At 41.3% G+C, this 19,119-nt stretch overlaps 1 protein-coding gene across 11 annotated transcripts in view; it reads left to right on the top strand.

Moving 5' to 3' along the window:
* The window catches only part of nid2a (nidogen 2a (osteonidogen)), a 68,804-nt gene that overhangs the window by 19,326 nt on the left and 30,359 nt on the right, over nucleotides 1-19,119 (top strand). For all 11 annotated transcript variants that reach the window (XM_088074762.1, XM_088074756.1, XM_088074763.1 and 8 more), the window contains 11 exons: nucleotides 7,127-7,228; nucleotides 7,503-7,642; nucleotides 8,096-8,228; nucleotides 8,310-8,636; nucleotides 9,266-9,377; nucleotides 11,467-11,506; nucleotides 11,963-12,072; nucleotides 12,185-12,318; nucleotides 12,408-12,519; nucleotides 12,948-13,148; nucleotides 13,233-13,463. In XM_088074762.1, coding sequence (XP_087930888.1) covers nucleotides 7,127-7,228; nucleotides 7,503-7,642; nucleotides 8,096-8,228; nucleotides 8,310-8,636; nucleotides 9,266-9,377; nucleotides 11,467-11,506; nucleotides 11,963-12,072; nucleotides 12,185-12,318; nucleotides 12,408-12,519; nucleotides 12,948-13,148; nucleotides 13,233-13,463 — 1,642 coding nt within the window. The remainder of the gene's footprint in view (nucleotides 1-7,126; nucleotides 7,229-7,502; nucleotides 7,643-8,095; nucleotides 8,229-8,309; nucleotides 8,637-9,265; nucleotides 9,378-11,466; nucleotides 11,507-11,962; nucleotides 12,073-12,184; nucleotides 12,319-12,407; nucleotides 12,520-12,947; nucleotides 13,149-13,232; nucleotides 13,464-19,119) is intronic.

The following is a 19,119-nucleotide window of genomic DNA, read 5'->3' as shown; positions in this document are numbered from 1 at the left end:
CAGAACATACAGTAGCTCTAATACGCATGAATGTGTGACGTTTTTTGTGACTTTTTTTGTCTACCATCACATATATTGCTTTATTTTCTCCACGCATTTCTCCATGCCAGTTAGCTGAAATCATGTGTGAATTAGTTTGAATCTGATATGTATAAAAAAATGCCCAGCAAGTGGGGCAAGATTTTTAACATTTTTAGTAGGGGTCCTTGAAAAGTCATGGAAAACTTGTCCATAAAAATGTGTGGGAACCCTGTTCATATGTCGTTGATACTATCATAAGATTGTGCATGTTTACCAACCAACGGTTGTTTCGACGAGAACATTCTAGTGGCAAATTCATTGGTCCATTAAAGTAAAAGAATTGGTAACAGCCTTATTCGCTTTCTTGCTGACATTCAAGCCCTGACAAACTAAGCTCACAGGTAATGGTCGGTCAGTGTTGGTCACCACCTGTCGCACTGGTTTCTGTTGTGTATCCCACATTGCTGGCATTTGTCAGCCCTTGGTGGTTGTCTTTTGGCTGATTCAGCATGTTGAGTCAGTGGCAGAGCCCATCAGTGAGAAAAGGTAGGAGTGTGTGAGACTGAAAGTAATGTTTTATATGAAGCAAGATTAGTTTAGTAGTTTTTAGCCATTGAGCTCTTTAGCAGAAATGATTCATAATGGTTTGTGTCATAGTTTGCGAGTGCATGGTAAATATCAATTGTTCTGTTTACGTCAGGGTGTGTTGTTAATATGATAACCAGCTAACTAGCATCTAGGATCTGTCCTGGTCCATACCAGCAGATGGCAGTCATCTGTATTCATCATTCCAAAAAGGAAGCCGGAAAACTGTCTTCTAGTTAGTCAGTTACAGCACATTAACGACACCTTCCAATGTAGAAAGAACAGAACGCATTTACTGCGCGGCAGTGAACAAAAACACAAACCACCAGGAAACATAATTGCTAAAGAAAAACAATTATACCTCATATAACAACTTTGTTTCTATCTTGCTTCCTCTCGACTGTAGCTCTTTGTTTACTTTCCTAACTTTGGTTTCTCTTCTCGTGCACTGAGCTGAACTGCCAATCAGAGTGATTTCATTCACTGACGGGCTCTGATGCAGATTCAGCGTGCTGAGTCGGCTGAAAAACAGCCAACCAGGGATGATAAGGGCCATTTGTGCGGGACAGACTGCAAAGACCAGGGCGACAGACACTCACAGACAGCACACTCACCGACACTGGCAGACAGTCTCAGCTTTGTTAGTCAGGGCCTTAAACTCGATGCGGGGGCCAAAAGGCCGTTCCCACTTACACCTTGTCCCAACTGAACGTGAGCGAGCGTTAGTGACTAAATCTGTTTGATGACATTATTTACTATTGGACTGTCCAAACTGCCCGTGAGGGATGTGATGCATGTTTTCGAGCATCACATTTATTTGGCGCCCCATCTCTATTTTATTCCCGGTGTGCTGACAGCACCGCATTGCACGAGGAACAGTTGTTTGACAGGGTTAAAAATAAGGATATTTGACCCGTGTGTCTTCATTTCCGTGAGGAAGCTTTGACCTTAATTTATCATTTCCATAAGGGGTGTGTTACTTTTTTGCAGAGAGGGACTTTTTTTTTCACTTTAATCATTTGCATTGAAGACATAACTTTCTACAATCATATTGCCAATACAGCTGGTCTGATGAAGTGCAACAACTAATTCTCTAATTCAATTGGACTTGAGGGAGATCGCGGGGAGCTGAATGTTTCTGTATTGTGTGAGATGCTAGCAAGCGGGCTTGTATGACAAAGTGGAGGCGGCGTTATGATATGGTTTATGATATAAGTTCTCATCCATCTTTTTAGTGGTTATGTCTCTGAGACCACAGCCGATAGGTGAGTGGTTTGTTTACATGACATGTAGGAGTTCCATTTTGTTGGATGCAGTTCGGACAGAGAGCGTGCAATATAATGCGATGCGTTGCGATGGTCTGACGCACATATTCAGTTAGGACACAGTATAAGGATACAAGAAGTATATACTATTCCATATCATAAGCACAGCTTGTAATTTGTCATCTTTTGTTATAGAGCATCTTTGATATCATGTAAGGACTACAACAAGCAATTTGTGTTGTATCCTGGTCTTAAAATACAACAATAATATAACCGTTAACTCTTTGAACACGATATAAAAGAGGAAATGGTCCAGTGACAAATTAAAGAATGCTTTGCAATATTCACAATATTGCATGTCTATCGTCATATTCCTGTTCAGCGTCCCTGTTTAGGAGCAGCAATTTGAAGTGGAATGCGATTTTACATTTTACCACAGTAGACCCTTTATTTCTGATTTGCTCTAGTTCTCCCCTTGAGATCTCTTCAAAGACATATGTGCCAAAAAAAGAAAGTGTATGTTGAACAGCACATTACATGTCCGCTGTGTGAAGGTCAGATGAGACTGAAGGAGTGAATAAATGGACTCCTCTGTTGGATTCTTTGCATATTGCGCTTTGCTTCTCCTCCTCTCGCCTCCTCTCTTCTCTGTCTTTCTTCTTCTCTGTAGCACAATAGGAACTATTGTTTCTATTAGTGTTATTTGTTGTTTCTGGGGGCGCCTTGCAGTGACACAGGGGGCATCCCCTGAAATATGTTCATCCTGGTTCAAAGCAGAGTTGTACTGAAATTCAGCTTTCATAATATGTTATTCAGCCTTGGGACAGAGTCTGTCCATCAGCAGACAGTGAGCCTGTCTATACCATATTCCTGTAGCTGTGTAGCTCCATAAAAGCCGTATGAGTGTAACTTGGGCACAAACTTGAGACACAGGATCTGGACGGCTTTACTAATTACTAGCACAGTCATAGTGCTCTGGTTTGTAGCTGCGGGAAAGATGTTCATGTTCTCAAACCTTTCAGGATCTAAGAAAAGCAGCTACGGTTTTACCCACCATGTGCTCTTGAGTTGATCAAAAAGGTTTCAAAAAGCCCTGAAGTTGTACAATTTCCTCCAGCTTAAGAAAAGCAGGGAATCCTTTTGACTGCAGCTGAAGTTATAACAAGAAAGCCACTCAAAAAATCGGAGCAGGGATTTTCATACGACAACAGTGAAATACTGACTGGACTGTTCCTGGCTACAAGCCTGAGTGGTGTGTGTGTGTGTATGTGTGTGCCAGTTCCCACGCTGTAGGCAGTTCTGTTTGTAGCACTCTGGCGAGGCTGGCAACTGGCCTGCAGCTGCTCTCTGTCTCTGTCTGCCTGGTTGCAGCTGTGCTGCGGCCGACAAGCTGAAAACCCGGTAACCAACAAGCAAGTGTAGCACGCTCATCCAGACCTCCCTTTATCTCCGTCTCTCTCTTCCTCGGGATGTTCCAGGCTAACCATCGTGGGATCCAGCTCTAGATAATTATAGTATGATTCGGAACATTTGTTACGGAGTGTAGAGTCACTTATTCGAATCACAGGCAAGATGAGAAGTCAATTAAACTGCCGTAAGTGAGGCAGTGTAGACTAAACTATACAAAGACAGAGTAAACCACACCAATAAATACACAGAGACTAAACATGACCAAATTAAAGAAAATGTGGTGGAACTAAACTGAATGAGACCTAATACATGTTTGCAGCTGCTCTAGACAGGGTTCCTGCATGTCCTTTAAAAGTCTTAAAAGGAATCGATTTTGACTGAGATTTTTGCTGACAGATGGCCACTACAGTGTGACTTTGGCATGTTTTGTTTAGAATTTTGGTATAAATAAATCAAGTGTGTTTAGTTGCTCCTGTCAACTATTTAAATGAAGTTCCTGTATATTCAGTTAAGCTGTTAGGTATTTACAAACTCTCAATCCCCCGCCGTGCAGCAGATAAACATAACAGACTGATGATGTTACCACCTAAACATTAGGGGACGACCCTGACAGCAAACATTTGTTTGTCCCGCAGACAATTAATGAGAGTGTCTGGTCAGTGTGAGGAGTGCGAGGATACCCGTTAAAAAAGGTGTTACAGAATGCCTGTAGGGAGGTCGAGGGGTGTGTGTGTGTGTGTGTGTGTGTGTGTGTGTGTGTGTGTGTGTGTGTGTGTGTGTGTGTGTGTGTGTGTGTGTGTCTGTCATACATTCTGGGCTACACACTGTCTGAAAGTCTTTGATGTGTGTTGGCTGCAATTTGTTGTCTTCCAGCTGTGAGTGTGTAAAACACACCAGGACTACTTTACACACAGACAGACTCAGACACAGCAAATGACCACACAGATAGAGGAGAGATGGAGAAGAGAGAGAAAATTAAAGGAATGGTTTGACATTTTTGGATATAAACTTGTTTGTAATTGTCAAGATGAAAGTTCAAGTTCAGTACTGCTCTCATGTTTGTGCGGTAATAATAAAGCTTAATAACATTAATAGAATAAAATAAATTGATAGAACAATTGTTCACACAGGCTTATTTTAATTTTGTTGACTCGTGCTCCTGCCTTATGCCACCCTTACATCAGTCAGTGACCCACTTGGGTCACCCCAGTAAAAAAAAAAAGTCTGGACATACCACTGTGTTCAGGTGCTTTGTAGAAAGTAGCAGACACACACAAGCCCATAACGATGTAACGATGTTAACAAGCACTTCAGCAACGTTTCCAAGCCGACTCTGCGATAATGGAGCTGGTCATGCTGTTGCGTTGTCGCTTGTAGTAGGTAGTAGTAGTGGTGCTTTAAGCTAAATGCTTATGTGAGTATGGGATCTCTTGAGTTTTGTATGGATTTGGTCATAAACCAGTGTGTCCTCAGAGGACCATGACTGCCTGTCCCAAACTCTATAGCAATCCATTCAATAGTTATTGGGGTGGACCAATGAGTTGACCAACAGCGACGCGGCCGTCCATAGAGTCAGTAAAACATTGTATGGATGGGGAACAGAAATATAAAATTTTAATGTTAACGTGCACTGACTCAGGTTTTCTTTTGTTGATGAAACTTTTCATAACTGTTTGGACAGAAATGCATCCTCCTTTCTGTCTCCCCATATTTCTCCCACTGTAAACCAGACCTATGGCCTCCTTCCTAACTCCGCCAACCCCCCCTACATCCTTTCATCTCTCTCCCCTCGTCTCCTCCTCCCAGGAAAAAGGAGGGATAGAAGGAGGAAAATACAGACATTTTGAAAGGATATTAAGGACAAAGAAAAAGCAGATCCCCTCTTGCAGCTCCAGCCTTTTCTCCTCCCATAGACAGAAAAAAAGAAAGACCCCCTCCTCAGTAATTACAAAGAGCCTGGAGGCTACAAAGTCCTCCCCGCCCACAAACAACAAGATAGTTTAAAGATGTTGATGTAAACAATTAGGAACACACACATACATTCACATGAGATGAATATAGGTGGAGGGACATCTGTTCTGCTATAAGTGTGTATGTGCGCACACTGCACGTCTCACATTGTAACAATGTCTGGTTTGCATGTTGTAACATCATCGTGAAAGATGCCCAGACACACAGGAAGACAGCTGTGGAGATCAACATCTGGGCTGGGGGTTGAGAGACCGAGGTGTGTGTGTGTGTGTATATATGTCTTTAGTGTGTGTGTGTGTGTGTGTGTGTGTGTGTGTGTGTGTGTGTGTGCGCGTGCGTGTAAAGATAATCTGATTGTGTCCCAAAGGAAAACAACATGGGATCACTCACAGTCTTCCCCTCATTCACCAAATTTGTGTTTTTTTAACTGTGGTTTGGGAGGCAGAGTGGGCTGGACGCCACCACATACGTGTAGGAAAAAACTTCCTCAAATCTGCTGTTTTTGAAAAGGTCTGGTAGAAAAAGTTCCCAGATGCATCAGTTCATACTAATTCACTTTATTTATTCCATCCTAATTTGTGAAAATGAGATGTTTAGTAACCCAGATACTGATACTCCGTGTGTCAATAATTGGTGGTCGGCGGAGGAGGGTGTGAGGGGTGAGAAGTCTCAACACGAATTCTAGCAGAGGAAGAGGAGGAGACGAAGGGAGGAGAGAGGAAAGGTGTGAAGTTTAAATATGAGGAGTGAGTGTTAGAATAATTTGAGGGTGGTTGAGTGAAGCCAACTTTGTACACACAGGATATGACCTCATCCCTCGGACACTAGCAGAGCTGGAAATGAGCATCAGACGCTAGAACTTAAAGGAAAGTTACAGAGGTCCTTAAGTTCCATTAGGGGATATTTTTTTGTCTTGCGCTCACAAGATAATTAACTTTAAATTCATATGCATCTCTATAGACTTCTGATGCACACATCCAACAAATACAAGAGAAAACTCATCCAATCAAGTTTTATTTTATGCAGGGCCCCTCAAGTCTTGATTTTTGTTCTTCAAATAGCTTGTTGTCCCTCCTCAAAATACAAATAACCAGCTTTAATTTGAAGGAGTACACTGATTGTAAGGAACATTACTCCAAACAAGTTTTGTAAAGTTTAGGGGAGACTAATGGGTACCCATAGAACCCATTTTCATTGAGACATCATAAGGTTAGAGTTAAAGGGATCCCTTTGAAAATGGCCGTTGTTCCCGCCAAAATTTGGCGTAACTCTGCAGCATTATTTAGCCCCCTTCCCGACAAGCTATGCCAACAATCTTGGTACCAATGAATGCCTTAGATTGACTAGTTTCACATGATACCACCACCTTTGCGCTCGCAAAGTGTGCCACAGCCTCATAAAGACAGTAATGTCAGCCTCCATTTTTTTTGGCCAGAGGCGACCAATAGTGGTGGTGGGGGGGCAGCAATTGTGTCAGAGATGGCCTTGAGGGCACCACTGCATGTGGGAACAAGTTATTATCGTGTGGGAACAAGTCATTATCTTGTGCACAGAGGATCAGATAATTATCCTGTGTTCTCAAAATAATTTACAATATAATCGATTTGTGCACACAAGGTTTAAAAAAAAACAAAAAAAAAAATTAAAATGAGATTTTCTTGAGTCAGTTGCTTAAAAGACATTAGGTGGCCTGATGAAATTAAATCCGCAATGCAAAAACATAACAATCACGTTTTCTCATTCATTATTGTCAAGAATATACTTTCAGCCCTATAAATGAAGCACCAGTGCGAGATGTTACTTTTATTTTTTTTTTTGGTCAGTGTAGTTTGTCAGTTTCAGACTGACACTGTCTCTCTCTTCTCTTTCTTTAGGTCAATACGTTCCAGGCAGTAATTGGCTACGATGAGACAAATTCATACGTCATCTTCCTTTACCCCGAAGGTGGCCTGAACTTCTTTGGGACACTCCCCAAGGTAAACTGGTTAAATAGAGGACCTTTTCACAGCAGACAATTTGACATGTCATATGAGTATAAAGATGGCTTTGTTGTATTCAATATCCAGATATCCGGATACCAGGACCCTAAAATCAAAGCAGCTTAATGGAATTTAGCCATTGTTAGTGTTTTTATTAACACCTGTAATTTAGCACTTGTAGACATGTACCAATAAGTTGAATCTTATTGTGACGGTGAATTATTTGCGGACAAGTGTATTCTTGTTTATGAGCTTTTCTTTCTGCTTCTAGGAGTCTTATAATGTTGAGGTACAGCTGAGTGCTAGAGTTGGCTTCAGCAGAGGAGAAGTCCCATATCTGATCTTCTCCCGAACTGAGGGACCTTACTACAGCATTACCAGTGATGAGCAAGGTGTAAAAAACCTCTACCAGTAAGTAAAAAAAACTAAAAACCCTCATATCAGGCAGTACTGTAATTATTCTAAGAATAGCTGTGTGCTGATAGTGGCTAGCATCATGGCCAGAAAAACAGAAATTTATCTGAGAAATACTGTTGTTGTGAATTCAATTCAGTACTTTAGAAAATAAATGTGTTCATAGTGAGTTAGCTTGCAAGAGTTAGTTAATAAGATACTTGGGTTTGCTTGCTGAAAAAGTAACACTATCCAAACACAAAGTTAGATTTTTTACTTTTGTCTTGGAGCTAATTTCCTCCATTCAGCCTTACAGGGTGTGCCATGCATTGGAAATAAATTCTATTTTATGACATTGCAGGAAAAGCACAAGTGTAATTAATCACATTGCTAACAATTGAAACCTTGGAGATTATAAATGCACTCAGACTGGACTCTGTGCTCACACTTGACTGGTTTGTTGCTCTCTAGGGTCGGTAATACAGGAATTCCAGGTGTTTGGGTTTTCCACACTGGGAACCGCTACTCTTTCGACAACATTGTTCCAGCATCCACCGGTGGCCTCCTTGTTACTCCACCAACTGGAGGACTTCGCCTCTCCCTGGTAATTTTTATTCATGCATTGGTTTTATTCATTTTTGTGATACCACATGCAAAAAACCTCCTACATTGTCTCTGCTTGTAGGACACGACCACCCCTGAGTACGGCGAGTTTGAGGAATATCCAGACAACACTTTTGACCCTGATAACCAGGAGGAAGATGATGATTATCCTCTGACCGGCGGGGACCCTGAATTCCAGCCAGCTCCTGCTGGTGGTGACCATTCAGCAAGTCCTGATGCTCCCTCCTCGCCCTCAGAGGATTCTGGTCGTCAGGTGTCGTACGGCAGCGAAGATGTACCGTTGACCTCTGAACCCAGGTACAGTTCAGAGCCAGCAGAGAGGCAGTATGTTCCCCCTCAACATCCAGAGAGAGGACAAGAGGGAGTTGCTGAGGAACAGCAGCCACAGGTAACACTAAAACAGCCCTGCACATCAAATTAACTAACATTTTAGGCAAGATATCCTGCACGCCAATGATAAATGTAATGCATGCTACTGTAAACTCTTATTTGTGAAAAGGAACAGTTTAACTTGAGCCAAAATCTGGATTTACTGGCATTTTTATGCCATTTTCCTAATTAAAAACACCTAACCTACAAGCATTTCAAAGCTACTAGAGCATATTTATGTGTTACGTGACAAGAGCTCATAAAATTTCACATGGGATAAGCAGCACTGTGTGGCAATCTGTTTAAATTCTCTGAAAACATCAGTGAGTGTAGTGGATATGAAAAAAGTGGAATTTAAACTGGCAGTGCTGTCAGAGTTTTGTAATAATGATTTGAAATTGTACTCGCTTTTAGCAAATTCTGTGGTTTTAATGGAATGCATTTTTGGAGACGGTGCGGCAGCGCCAACAACAAGCTGGCAAAACTGCTATCATTATACCCTATATACTGTATAGAATATGTAAAGCATGCACAGATCATTGTTTTCTGGTTTATAGCATCTGGAGAGAGTTAAAAAGTACCGGCTTGGCTCTCAAAGACAACAGGAAAAATATATTTGAGGTTAAACATAGCCTTTTCACCCTGTAGGTTCCTCTGGAGGTGGTGGATGTTTACCCCCCTCACAGAAATGCACCACCTCTTTCCCCTGGAGGTCACGTGGTCAGTGTGGATGAAGACGATGTTGATTTTGACACAGGAGGTAAGAGACAAAACATGTGTCCATATAAAGATGTATATATATGCTTATATTGCAGCTTATGAAAGGACGGCCACTTTGAGAAACAGGAGGGTAACATTACCTTGCCCTCTGCGCGGAGCTGCTCTGCAGCTGGCAGCACAATACTGCCGTTGTGCTAGGCAGCTTCCAGGTGTGTGTGTGTGTGTGTGTGTGTGTGTGTGTGTGTGTGTGTGTTCAACACTCCCTCCCTTGCAGCTACTCCCACAAGCTTTTGCCGTAAATAAGAATGTGTTCTCAGTCAACTGGCCTGGTTACATAAGGGTTGAAAGAGCATCTTATGAAGGCATTTAACTCAGTTTGAAGCGATGAAATTCAATTTTTCTTGCAAAGAAGATGCGAAGAAATATCTGTCATCAGATTGCATGTTTTCCAGACATGAATTGCAGTATGTTTGGAATAAGACCATTCCCTCATTTAGTATTTTAAAAAGTTCCCATGTCTTTTTTTAATCAAGTCGTTTTGCATTCCATTCATCAATAATTCTTGCTTTTTTGTAGGAAAACTAGATTTTAAGATTTAATGAAACAGGCAAAACTAGGATGTTTTTGAAAGAGTGTGTATACATATACAGTTATGTGGGTATGTGCATTTCCAAATTGTGGAAAAATAAAAAAAAGTGATAAAAAGCAACATTTTCCAGTACACACGCCTACATTTTTCAGTGCTATCATGAGCCTGATGTTTATGAAATGTTGACAGAATATAAAAACATTGTGATATGGCTTTGTGGGTTTCCCTTCACAGCATTGGCACAAGTGTGTGTTCATGTGTGTATAACCACAGTGATTTTTCTCCAGTGTGTGCATGTGCGTGTGTGTGTGTGTGTGTGTGTGTGTGTGTGTGTGCGGTTCCTGAGAAAACATTCAGACATCTGTATTCATCTGTGTGCTTGTTTCTGTGTGTGTGTGTGTGTGTGTGTGTGTGTGTGTGTGTGTGTGTGTGTGTGTGTGTGTGAGTGAGTGAGATGCCCCTGTAGGATGATAGAATGCTACATTTTGATCCCAAAACAGCCATGAACTGAAAGAGAAATGGAGAGATACACTATGATAAAAAAGTGGCGAGTGAAGCACTAACTTGATAGTTATGCAAGTTTCCTGTGGTGTTTGGATCCAGTTAATCCTTGAAAAGTTTTAGTAACAGTCTCTTTACTAGCTCTGCATTTACATGAATTACTTAATCTTAGATGCATTTCGAATCTTTTGTCCCTGTTGAGAATTCATAGCTTCTGACGAATTGTCATCTGAGAAATGTTTCATGAAATTTCGGTGTCATTTTTACTTTTTGTCTGCTCAGCAATGGTCACATTTCATGCTGACTGTCCAGTTCTTTTTCTGTTTATTCAAAGTAAATTAAGAACAGAGCGCATCACTTCCTGTTAGTCAGAGGATTTTTCTCAGGGAACAGTGATCACCCCTTAGTGCTGGAACACAGCACATGTATACATAGTTAGACTTCCATCAACTATATCATATCATATCATATCATATCAACAATATACTGTATATATACTGTGCATTTTGATTATGCAGTATATGTTTCCTCATCTTACTTTATTATCATCGATTTAGGGCATTTGTTCGTCAGAGTTTAGACTTTTGCATTTACGATGCCTTTGGGAGTTCACGAAGCAACAGTGAATTTGTGTGTGTGTGTGTGTGTGTGTGTGTGTGTGTGTGTGTGTGTGTGTGTGTGTGTGTTTGTGTACATCTGAGTGGATTAGTGGGTGTGGGAGGCAGGACTGCAACAGCTGGTTTCTTTCCACATGGTGTCTTGACATCTCTGTGTGTGTGTGTGTGTGTGTGTGTGTGTGTGTGTGTGTGTGTGTGTGTGTGTGTGTGTGTGTGTGTGTGTGTGTGCGTGCGTGCGTGCTTGCGTGTGCGTGTGTGTATACCTCTCCCTGTGACTGGTCCATGTTCCTATTCTTTCTTATTCTTATTTGTGGAAATAACCTTTAATGCTCTGTTTCAGTTTCAAGTTGCATCTCTTTATGATGATGTAAATTCTTTAAAAACATTTTAACTATATTTCTTTCTCTCTCTCTCTCTCTCAGTGATTCAGTACACTACAGAGAATAAGGAAACATGTGCCAGGTATGTAAAGACCACATAGCATGATTTATACCTGTTGTTGCTGGCATTAGAAACGTGGGTCCTAAATATTTGTTAGATTGTTTTGATGTTTGACTGTATGAAAATGTTGGGGATTGGGAAGGGGCTGATCCCTGTAAGTAGCATAAGCTAAAAAAGTGTTGGGGTTCTAGAAAATCTGATGAAATGTCCTCAAGTGATGTTGCTTGAGTCGGCCTTAATTGGGGATTAAGACTACAAGAAAATAAAAAAACAATAATAATTAAAAAAGAAGGCCCCGCGATAGTCTGGCGACCTGTCCAGGGTGTACCCCGCCTTCTGCCCGATGACAGCTGGGATTGGCCCCAGCCCCCCCGCGACCCTTGGGAGGACAAAGCGGTTGCGGAAAATGAATGAATAGTCCAAACTTTCAACTGCAGCATTAAATGTGTTTTCCTCTCCTCTTTTTTGTCATTACAGATTCCAACAACAATGCTCCCAGAATGCCTTTTGCTCCGACTACGCCACAGGCTTTTGCTGTCACTGCCGGCCTGGCTTCTATGGAAACGGACGCCACTGTCTCCCTGAGGGTTAGGGCGCCGCCATTCCTCATAGAAATACATTGACCTTATAGTAAAATGTAGTAGCATTATCTTTTCTTCAGATGTTATAGTCGTTGTTTTCCCCGTGCTGCTCCTTCAGGTGCTCCTCAGCGTGTCAGTGGGAAGGTTAGCGGCACAGTGACCGTGGGTGCGACTCCAGTGGAGCTCAACAACATTGATCTTCACGCCTACATTGTGGTGGGGGATGGGAGAGCGTACACTGCCATCAGCGAGGTAGGATCGGTCTTTTAAAACTTTATATGTAGATTTCACTTTCTGGTTTCTCTGATTTTTTCTTTGTGAACTTTGTGCTGATTGGTCAGGTCCCCGAGCCAGTGGGCTGGGCTCTGATGCCACTCGCACCAATAGGAGAGCTGTTTGGATGGCTGTTTGCTCTAGAGCTGCCCAATAGCCAAGCAGGATTCAAAATCACAGGTAAACCTTGAAGTATGTTGCCTTACACATTTTACCTCTTGAGCACATCTGTAGAGGGATGAGGGAACTCCTCTGCTGTGTGTGAGTGTGTGTGTGTGTGTGTGTGTGTATGTGTGTGTGTGTGTGTGTGTGTTTTTGGTCTTCCAGCCAGCTGTATTGTCTCCAGGGATGATCAGGCTTCCACCTCCCCTCTAATAGGAAGCAGCTGTTTGTGTGTGTGTGTGTGTGTGTGTGTGTGTGTGTGTGTGTGTGTGTGTGTGTGTGTGTGTGTGTGTTCTGTTCAGATGTAACCATTGCAGACGTTCCACTTTTTATGATATGCAACTGCTGCATTGTTGGTGTGACTGCAGTAATGTTTAATAACATCAATCTATAAATATCCATATAGATGAGGAATTGATTGATTGATCGACTGATTTTGTCACCAGGTGCTGAGTTCACTCGTCGTGCAGAGGTGATCTTCTACCCTGGCAACCAGCGTCTGTCAATTATTCAGACGGGCCGCGGCCTTGACGACCACAACCACCTCACCGTGGACACTGTAATCAGCGGCAGCGTGCCCTTCCTGCCACCTGGAGCTGAAGTTACCATGGATCCCTTCAAAGAAACCTACCAGTACTACCCATCTGGTAACTATAACAACCAGAGGAGACAAACTGTGTGTTTTTTGTGGCCCTACTTCGCCTAAAATCTTTCACTTTCTCTTTCCCCAGTTGCCACCTCCACCTCTGTGCGGGAGTTTACTGTTGTCTCGGCAGGGCGCGGCTCAGAGTCCTTCTCCTTCCAGCTGAAGCAGAACATCACCTACCGCGACTGTCGACATGACAACCGCGCTGCTGTCCCAGAGACGCTGCAGATCACCATGGAGAGGGTGTTTGTAATGTACGTCAAGGAGGAGCGGATCCTGAGATACGCTATCACCAACAAGATCAGCCCAGTCGGAGGTGAGTCAAGGAGGCTGTGATGAATGAAAGTAGACTTAACCTTAATTAGCTAATGAACGGCAATTCTTTTTCAACCAGGAGTCATCAAATCATGCACAAGATTCAATAATACATCAGACACAAAAATAACAATGTTTTGACAAAGAGATTACACTATAAAGTTGCTACAAAGTCCCGTCTTTGCGATTCTTTTGCATTTTTACACAGAACCAAACACCAGTATTAGCGTGCTGCCCCAGTGTGTGATTTTTGGACAGCATGAGGGGTGACGGGTGTGACGTTAAACACAAGAGCGTCTGTCTCTGGTGTGACATAAAAAGTATGCACAGGCAGCACCAAAACAGTAACAATAACATGACGTGGAAATAATAGTCATTTACTGTCTCTGTAATATGACTGTTGATCTCGTCCTCTGCCCGGAGAGTAAGGAACTTCCGGACTTCATTGTTATCCAAAATTGCAGACATTTATGGCTGCTGTTTTTCTCTGAGATAGCTGCTAACTGCTACTATCTGCTTTTTAAATCTCGTATGCATAACATGTTGTCAGAACGTAACACCCATCCTTCCCATGATCACGTCCTGCCAGCTGTCCTGTTTATACAGACACCATTTCCGCGCTGTTACCACCTCCCACGTCGACTTAATGGCGAAATAACTCTGTCCCCACATTCCACGATTGCACCTTTTATACAGAACAGCGAGGCAGCATAATGGCGTGATATCCCCGCTTTGAAGAGGCTGTGGGACTACTGGCTCACTGATGTCCGGCCTTAAACAAAAGGTCAACATTAGCTCATTTATATGGAGAGCCGAGTGTCTGAGTTTATGCCTGAATCCATTCCACACCATCACTGTTAGTGTCTAGGTGGGTAAACACATTGTAGGCGTTAAAAACGTGAGGTTTTCTGTTTCAGAGCCACAACTAGCAACCAGACCACCTTGTAATTGTTGCAGTGCAGCCACAGAAACCTCAGCCAAACCACAGCGCAGAGCTGGACAGAGCTCAGCTTTAAACATACATGCTGCAAGCTGAGGGATAATTATGCACTGAAACCGTAGAAAACAATGTTAAAACATCTGTATTACCTCTTCTGTTTTTGGGTTCATTGTCCACCAAACGTTGCAGACACACTACACCACTTTCAGGGATCATTGTGACCGCAGTTTGCGTCACAGCTGACTTTAGAAGTTTTGGTTTGTTCATGATGATTGGCATTTATGGCTTGAATGTGGACAAGTGGAGAGTGATCTGGTTGAGCAGGCCAGCAGTATTTAATGAAATTTAAGGGTGAAGAGAAATAAATAAATATGGGAGAGTGGAGAGAAGAATGTGCAACTTATTGTTGGGTTTGGTTTATGAAATTACTTTGTGGTACCAGAAAACTGAACCACAAAACCTTCTATTTGGCCAGAGTGGTTTGGTTCTCTGGCACTTGTATAGAGGCAAATACTGAATCATTTGAAGCAAAATGAATACCTTATTATGAAATATAGTCACAATTAGTAAATTATGTTTGGTTTTTTAATTTAAATTAAGATCCTTTTGTTGAGTTTTTGCAGGGCATAACAAAAGAGTGTGTTCTTTGGTCATTAAAGAGAAATGGACGGATGGAAGTCTGAGTACACAACAGTAGCTGGCACCAGTGCCAACATATAAACTTAACATTAACAGAATTTAATCCAGGATCCATCCTGGATCCAGTCAAACTTACAGAATCTGACCAATTTGAATGTAATTATTTTTTTCTGAATTAGTGAACCATAAAAGATGTATGTATTCCAGAAATAAAGTTCATAAAACTTTACACCTGTGAATTGCCAAGTGGAAGGGGCATTTATACCCGACACATTCAGACAAATGGTGCTATACATACAGTCGTTATTACATTTCACAATGTGTCACATACTTCATCCCCACTTTTGTTTGCCCAACAAACGTATCAAATGTATCTTTTCCTCTTTGTCTTCATGGTGGTTATATCTTTTCTGTGTGTGTGTGTGTGTGTGTGTGTGTGTGAATGATAGATTCAGCACTTTGACCAACAGCAGCCATAGAAACAGAGGTTTCTTAAAGGTCCCAGTCAGTGGTTAGTTCAGCAGAGACAGAAGCACACAGCTTTCTTTTTAACTATGTTTTATTACACCTTTGTGTCCCTTCCTCTTTGGCTTCATTCATCTTCTCTTGCATCATCTGCGCTCACCCTTTGTCCAGATTCCAGGAGAGAAAAAAAGACCATACAAATATGGAAATGTGTACGGAAATACAGCATGAACATGTGTCATGTTCTTTTTCTGTCAACACACACCGGTCATGCTTTCTTTATCCACTTTATCTGATGGAAACCAGAAAGACAGAGACAGACAAGAGACCCCAAATGATGGAGAGGAAACCTAAGAGATTGAGAGAGAGACCCCCCCCCCCCCGTTTTGAATTCAGACCAAGTTTCTGTCATTTAAACGTCAACACATTGATTAAAAACGTTATGATGACACATCTCGCACACGCACTGATACAGCCAGAGCACAGCTGGAAGAGCTTTCGGGGATCAGGGGGTTTTGTAAACACGGGTTAAGTGTGTGTGTGTGTGTGTGTGTGTGTGTGTGTGTGTGTGTGTGTGTGTGTGTGTGTGTGTGTGTGTGTGTGTGTGTGTGTGTGTGTGTGTGTGTGTGTGTTCAATGGTCTTACGCTTTCTGGGAAATAATATCCCAGCCAATGACAGATTTTCTGTCGGGGGGTTGTTGGGCAGAATAGCTGCCCACTGATGTCATGAGAATCAGAGATTGCAAAAGAACTTAACAAACTGAACTGATAGAGAGAGAGAGAGAGAGAGACAGGCAGAGACAGACAGAACAAATTTACCTGATTTGAGTATGTGTTGCCAATAGTCATACAGTATAATTCAAGTTTCATATATATCTCAAATTTTTAATTAAATAATTGAGGCAGCTACACAAAACGTCCAGTACTATTTGTAGTTAAGAGGTTACTGCATATACAAACACTGGTGTGTGTGTGTGTGTGTGTGTGTGTGTGTGTGTGTGTGTGCGTGTGCGTGCGCAAAATCAAAATTACATATTTCTTGTATTACCTGCTGTGGTATTTATCAGTCTAGATTCATTTCAGTGAGGCCAAAGAGGGGTTCGAGCAAGAAAAAGTTGCTGCTGCCACAGCCAGATGATGCTGCCGAGTGTCAATCAACAGTTTCTTTTAACTGCATTAGCACTTGTTGCAACAGAAGATAAAATAATTGTAGTATTGCGATTCTATAAAGTTAGGAAACTTTGAGAGGCAAATTAAAAAGAAAGAGAGGTCGAGATAGAAGCAGCAGAAGCTGTCCGGTTCATAGTGCGAGGCCTCACAAGTGCTAAATGCTCATTAAGATGTTGCTTTCTTCACTTTAAACACCACTTTGTTAAATTTCAGGTCATTTCAGTGTGTGTCAGTAAAAGTCAGTGATGATAGATGGTGTTAAATAAAGGGTGGTTCCATTGGATTATATGAAGAGCCAGTGCACCTCGGACAGCTTAATAAGGCCATAGCTACGCCCCTGTAAATCCTGCTTGTGTGTGTGTGTGTGTGTGTGTGTGTAGTTTTGTAAAAAGCAACAGGTGGGAGACTGCAGTCGTTGCTTTGATGGTGTGTAGCGTGTGTGTGTGTGTGCATGTGTGTGTGTGTTCTCCACCCCTCTCTCTTGCTCGCCTTCTCTCTCTCTCTTTCTCTCTAATTATCCCTCAGTCTTTTCTCCCATCCATGTGTATCTCACCCTCTCATCTCCTCTTCTTCCCGGCCACATTCAGGACTTTGAAGAGTCTCTCTCTCTCTTTGATAATGAGCCAAAACTGGCCTAAGGAGATGGAAGCAAGCTGCGTCTGTGTGTTTAATTTTGTTTAGGTGTGTGTGTGTGTGTGTGTGTGTGTTGTTGTTGTTTATAGTTGATGGTGCCCCGGATGGTAAAGAAAAATTCCATCCTAAAACCACTAAACATCATTAAAAACAGATATTAGTCCTGAAAGTTTGTGATTTTCTTTAAAGTGGCCTGTTTTCTTTTTTATTCTTGTGGATAACTGCGCATATAAAGACATAAAAATCAACTGGACTCCAAACCTTTAATGGCAAAGACATCCTTAAAATGAAGTTAAACTATGCACACACTAAAATCGCTGCCTTAACACGAATGCCATATTTGGAATTATGTTTAGATGTAGTAGAAACAAGGTTCTCCAATGAAAACCATATGACTGTACAGTATTTAGGAGAGATATTTAGGCAATGTTTAACGGTCATCTATCAGAAGTGCTGTATTTCTTTTTATCCAATAACAAATGCAACAGTAGAATCTTCCCTGAAAAGTCAAAATTTCATTAATTTTGACATTTTTAGAGCATTTTTTAAAGCCATGAGATACCAAATCCATAACCAAGCCAGGCTAATGATACCATCCAAATTTATAAAATTTATCATTTTAGTTTTTAAAGCATAATTGAAAACAGAAACAGTTGATCAAAGTGCTGTACAATAAATTAAATAATAATAAATAAATAAAAACAACACGGGAAAACACAGTCAATAGAAACAATATTAATAATAATAATAATAATACATAAACTAATAAGATATAACAGGGAAACCACAGAGACCAGTTATAAAGGCAAAAGGAGGATAATATAGAAATGCAACGCTCACATGGAGTTAAAAGCCAGAGAACTAAAATATGATTTGAAACAGGATTTTAAAACAGGCATAATGATGAGGCCATTACTAATAAACAGCATTTCAGTGGATCACATTTACATGGCAGATAAGCAAAAACACCCCCAGGATTTGGCGCTTGATTCCCACTGTGCCACCCAGCCAGATGCATGCTGTCTGCAAAATGTTTAAAGCACATTTTGAAGCACTGCGTCACTTTAATTTTAAGCATATTCATAAATCCACCACATTCTTTTCTAATGATCTCCCATGGTTTCTCTACTCTGCTGTTTTTCTCCCTGATTTTCCAGAAATTAGTCTGAGGGTTGTTGTTCATATTGTCTTGCTTTGGTATGAGGAAACCCCGAACACACATCCGCTCACTCATCCCCCTGTCTGTGTGTGTCTCTCTCATGTGTACGTGTGTCTAACATTGTCCATATGTTGAATATTGAGAACACGGAGGGAGTCACTTCCCAAGAGGAAACCGTCCTATGGGAATTTGTGTGGAGTGATTTCACATGTGTGTTTGGTTAGACTGTCCAGGAATCATCACTGTAATCATTGGACTTTTACTGCTGGATAATCCAGATCTCAATTTATCTCAATTCAGGACGTCTGGAGTGTTGCAGAGACTGTGCAGTAGATAGTTTGTGCAATGTGTCTCTCTGGATGCACAAACGACACTTTAATAATGTTACAATTTGTATGTCCTATCAGATAGGCTTGGTATTTAATATCCAGGGTTCCCACAGTTATGGAAAAACTGGAAAAGTCATGGAATTTCACAATTACATTTTCTAGGCCTGGAAATGAAATCATGAAAATTTTATCAATTAAATAAAGTAATTAAATTATATTAATGTAACATATCAGTGGGAAAAAAATCATAGACCTGCCTCTGCTTTTTGGGATTTAAAAAAAGCGATTTTTATAGAAAACTTAAAAAAAAAATTTAAAAAAA

Source organism: Plectropomus leopardus, chromosome 24 (genome assembly GCF_026936395.1).
Source record: "Plectropomus leopardus strain MGB_pleo_1.0 chromosome 24, ASM2693639v1, whole genome shotgun sequence".
NCBI classification, from domain to species: domain Eukaryota; kingdom Metazoa; phylum Chordata; class Actinopteri; order Perciformes; family Serranidae; genus Plectropomus; species Plectropomus leopardus.
Note: the sequence above shows the minus strand (reverse complement) of the source record. Positions and strands in the feature narration are given on the sequence as shown.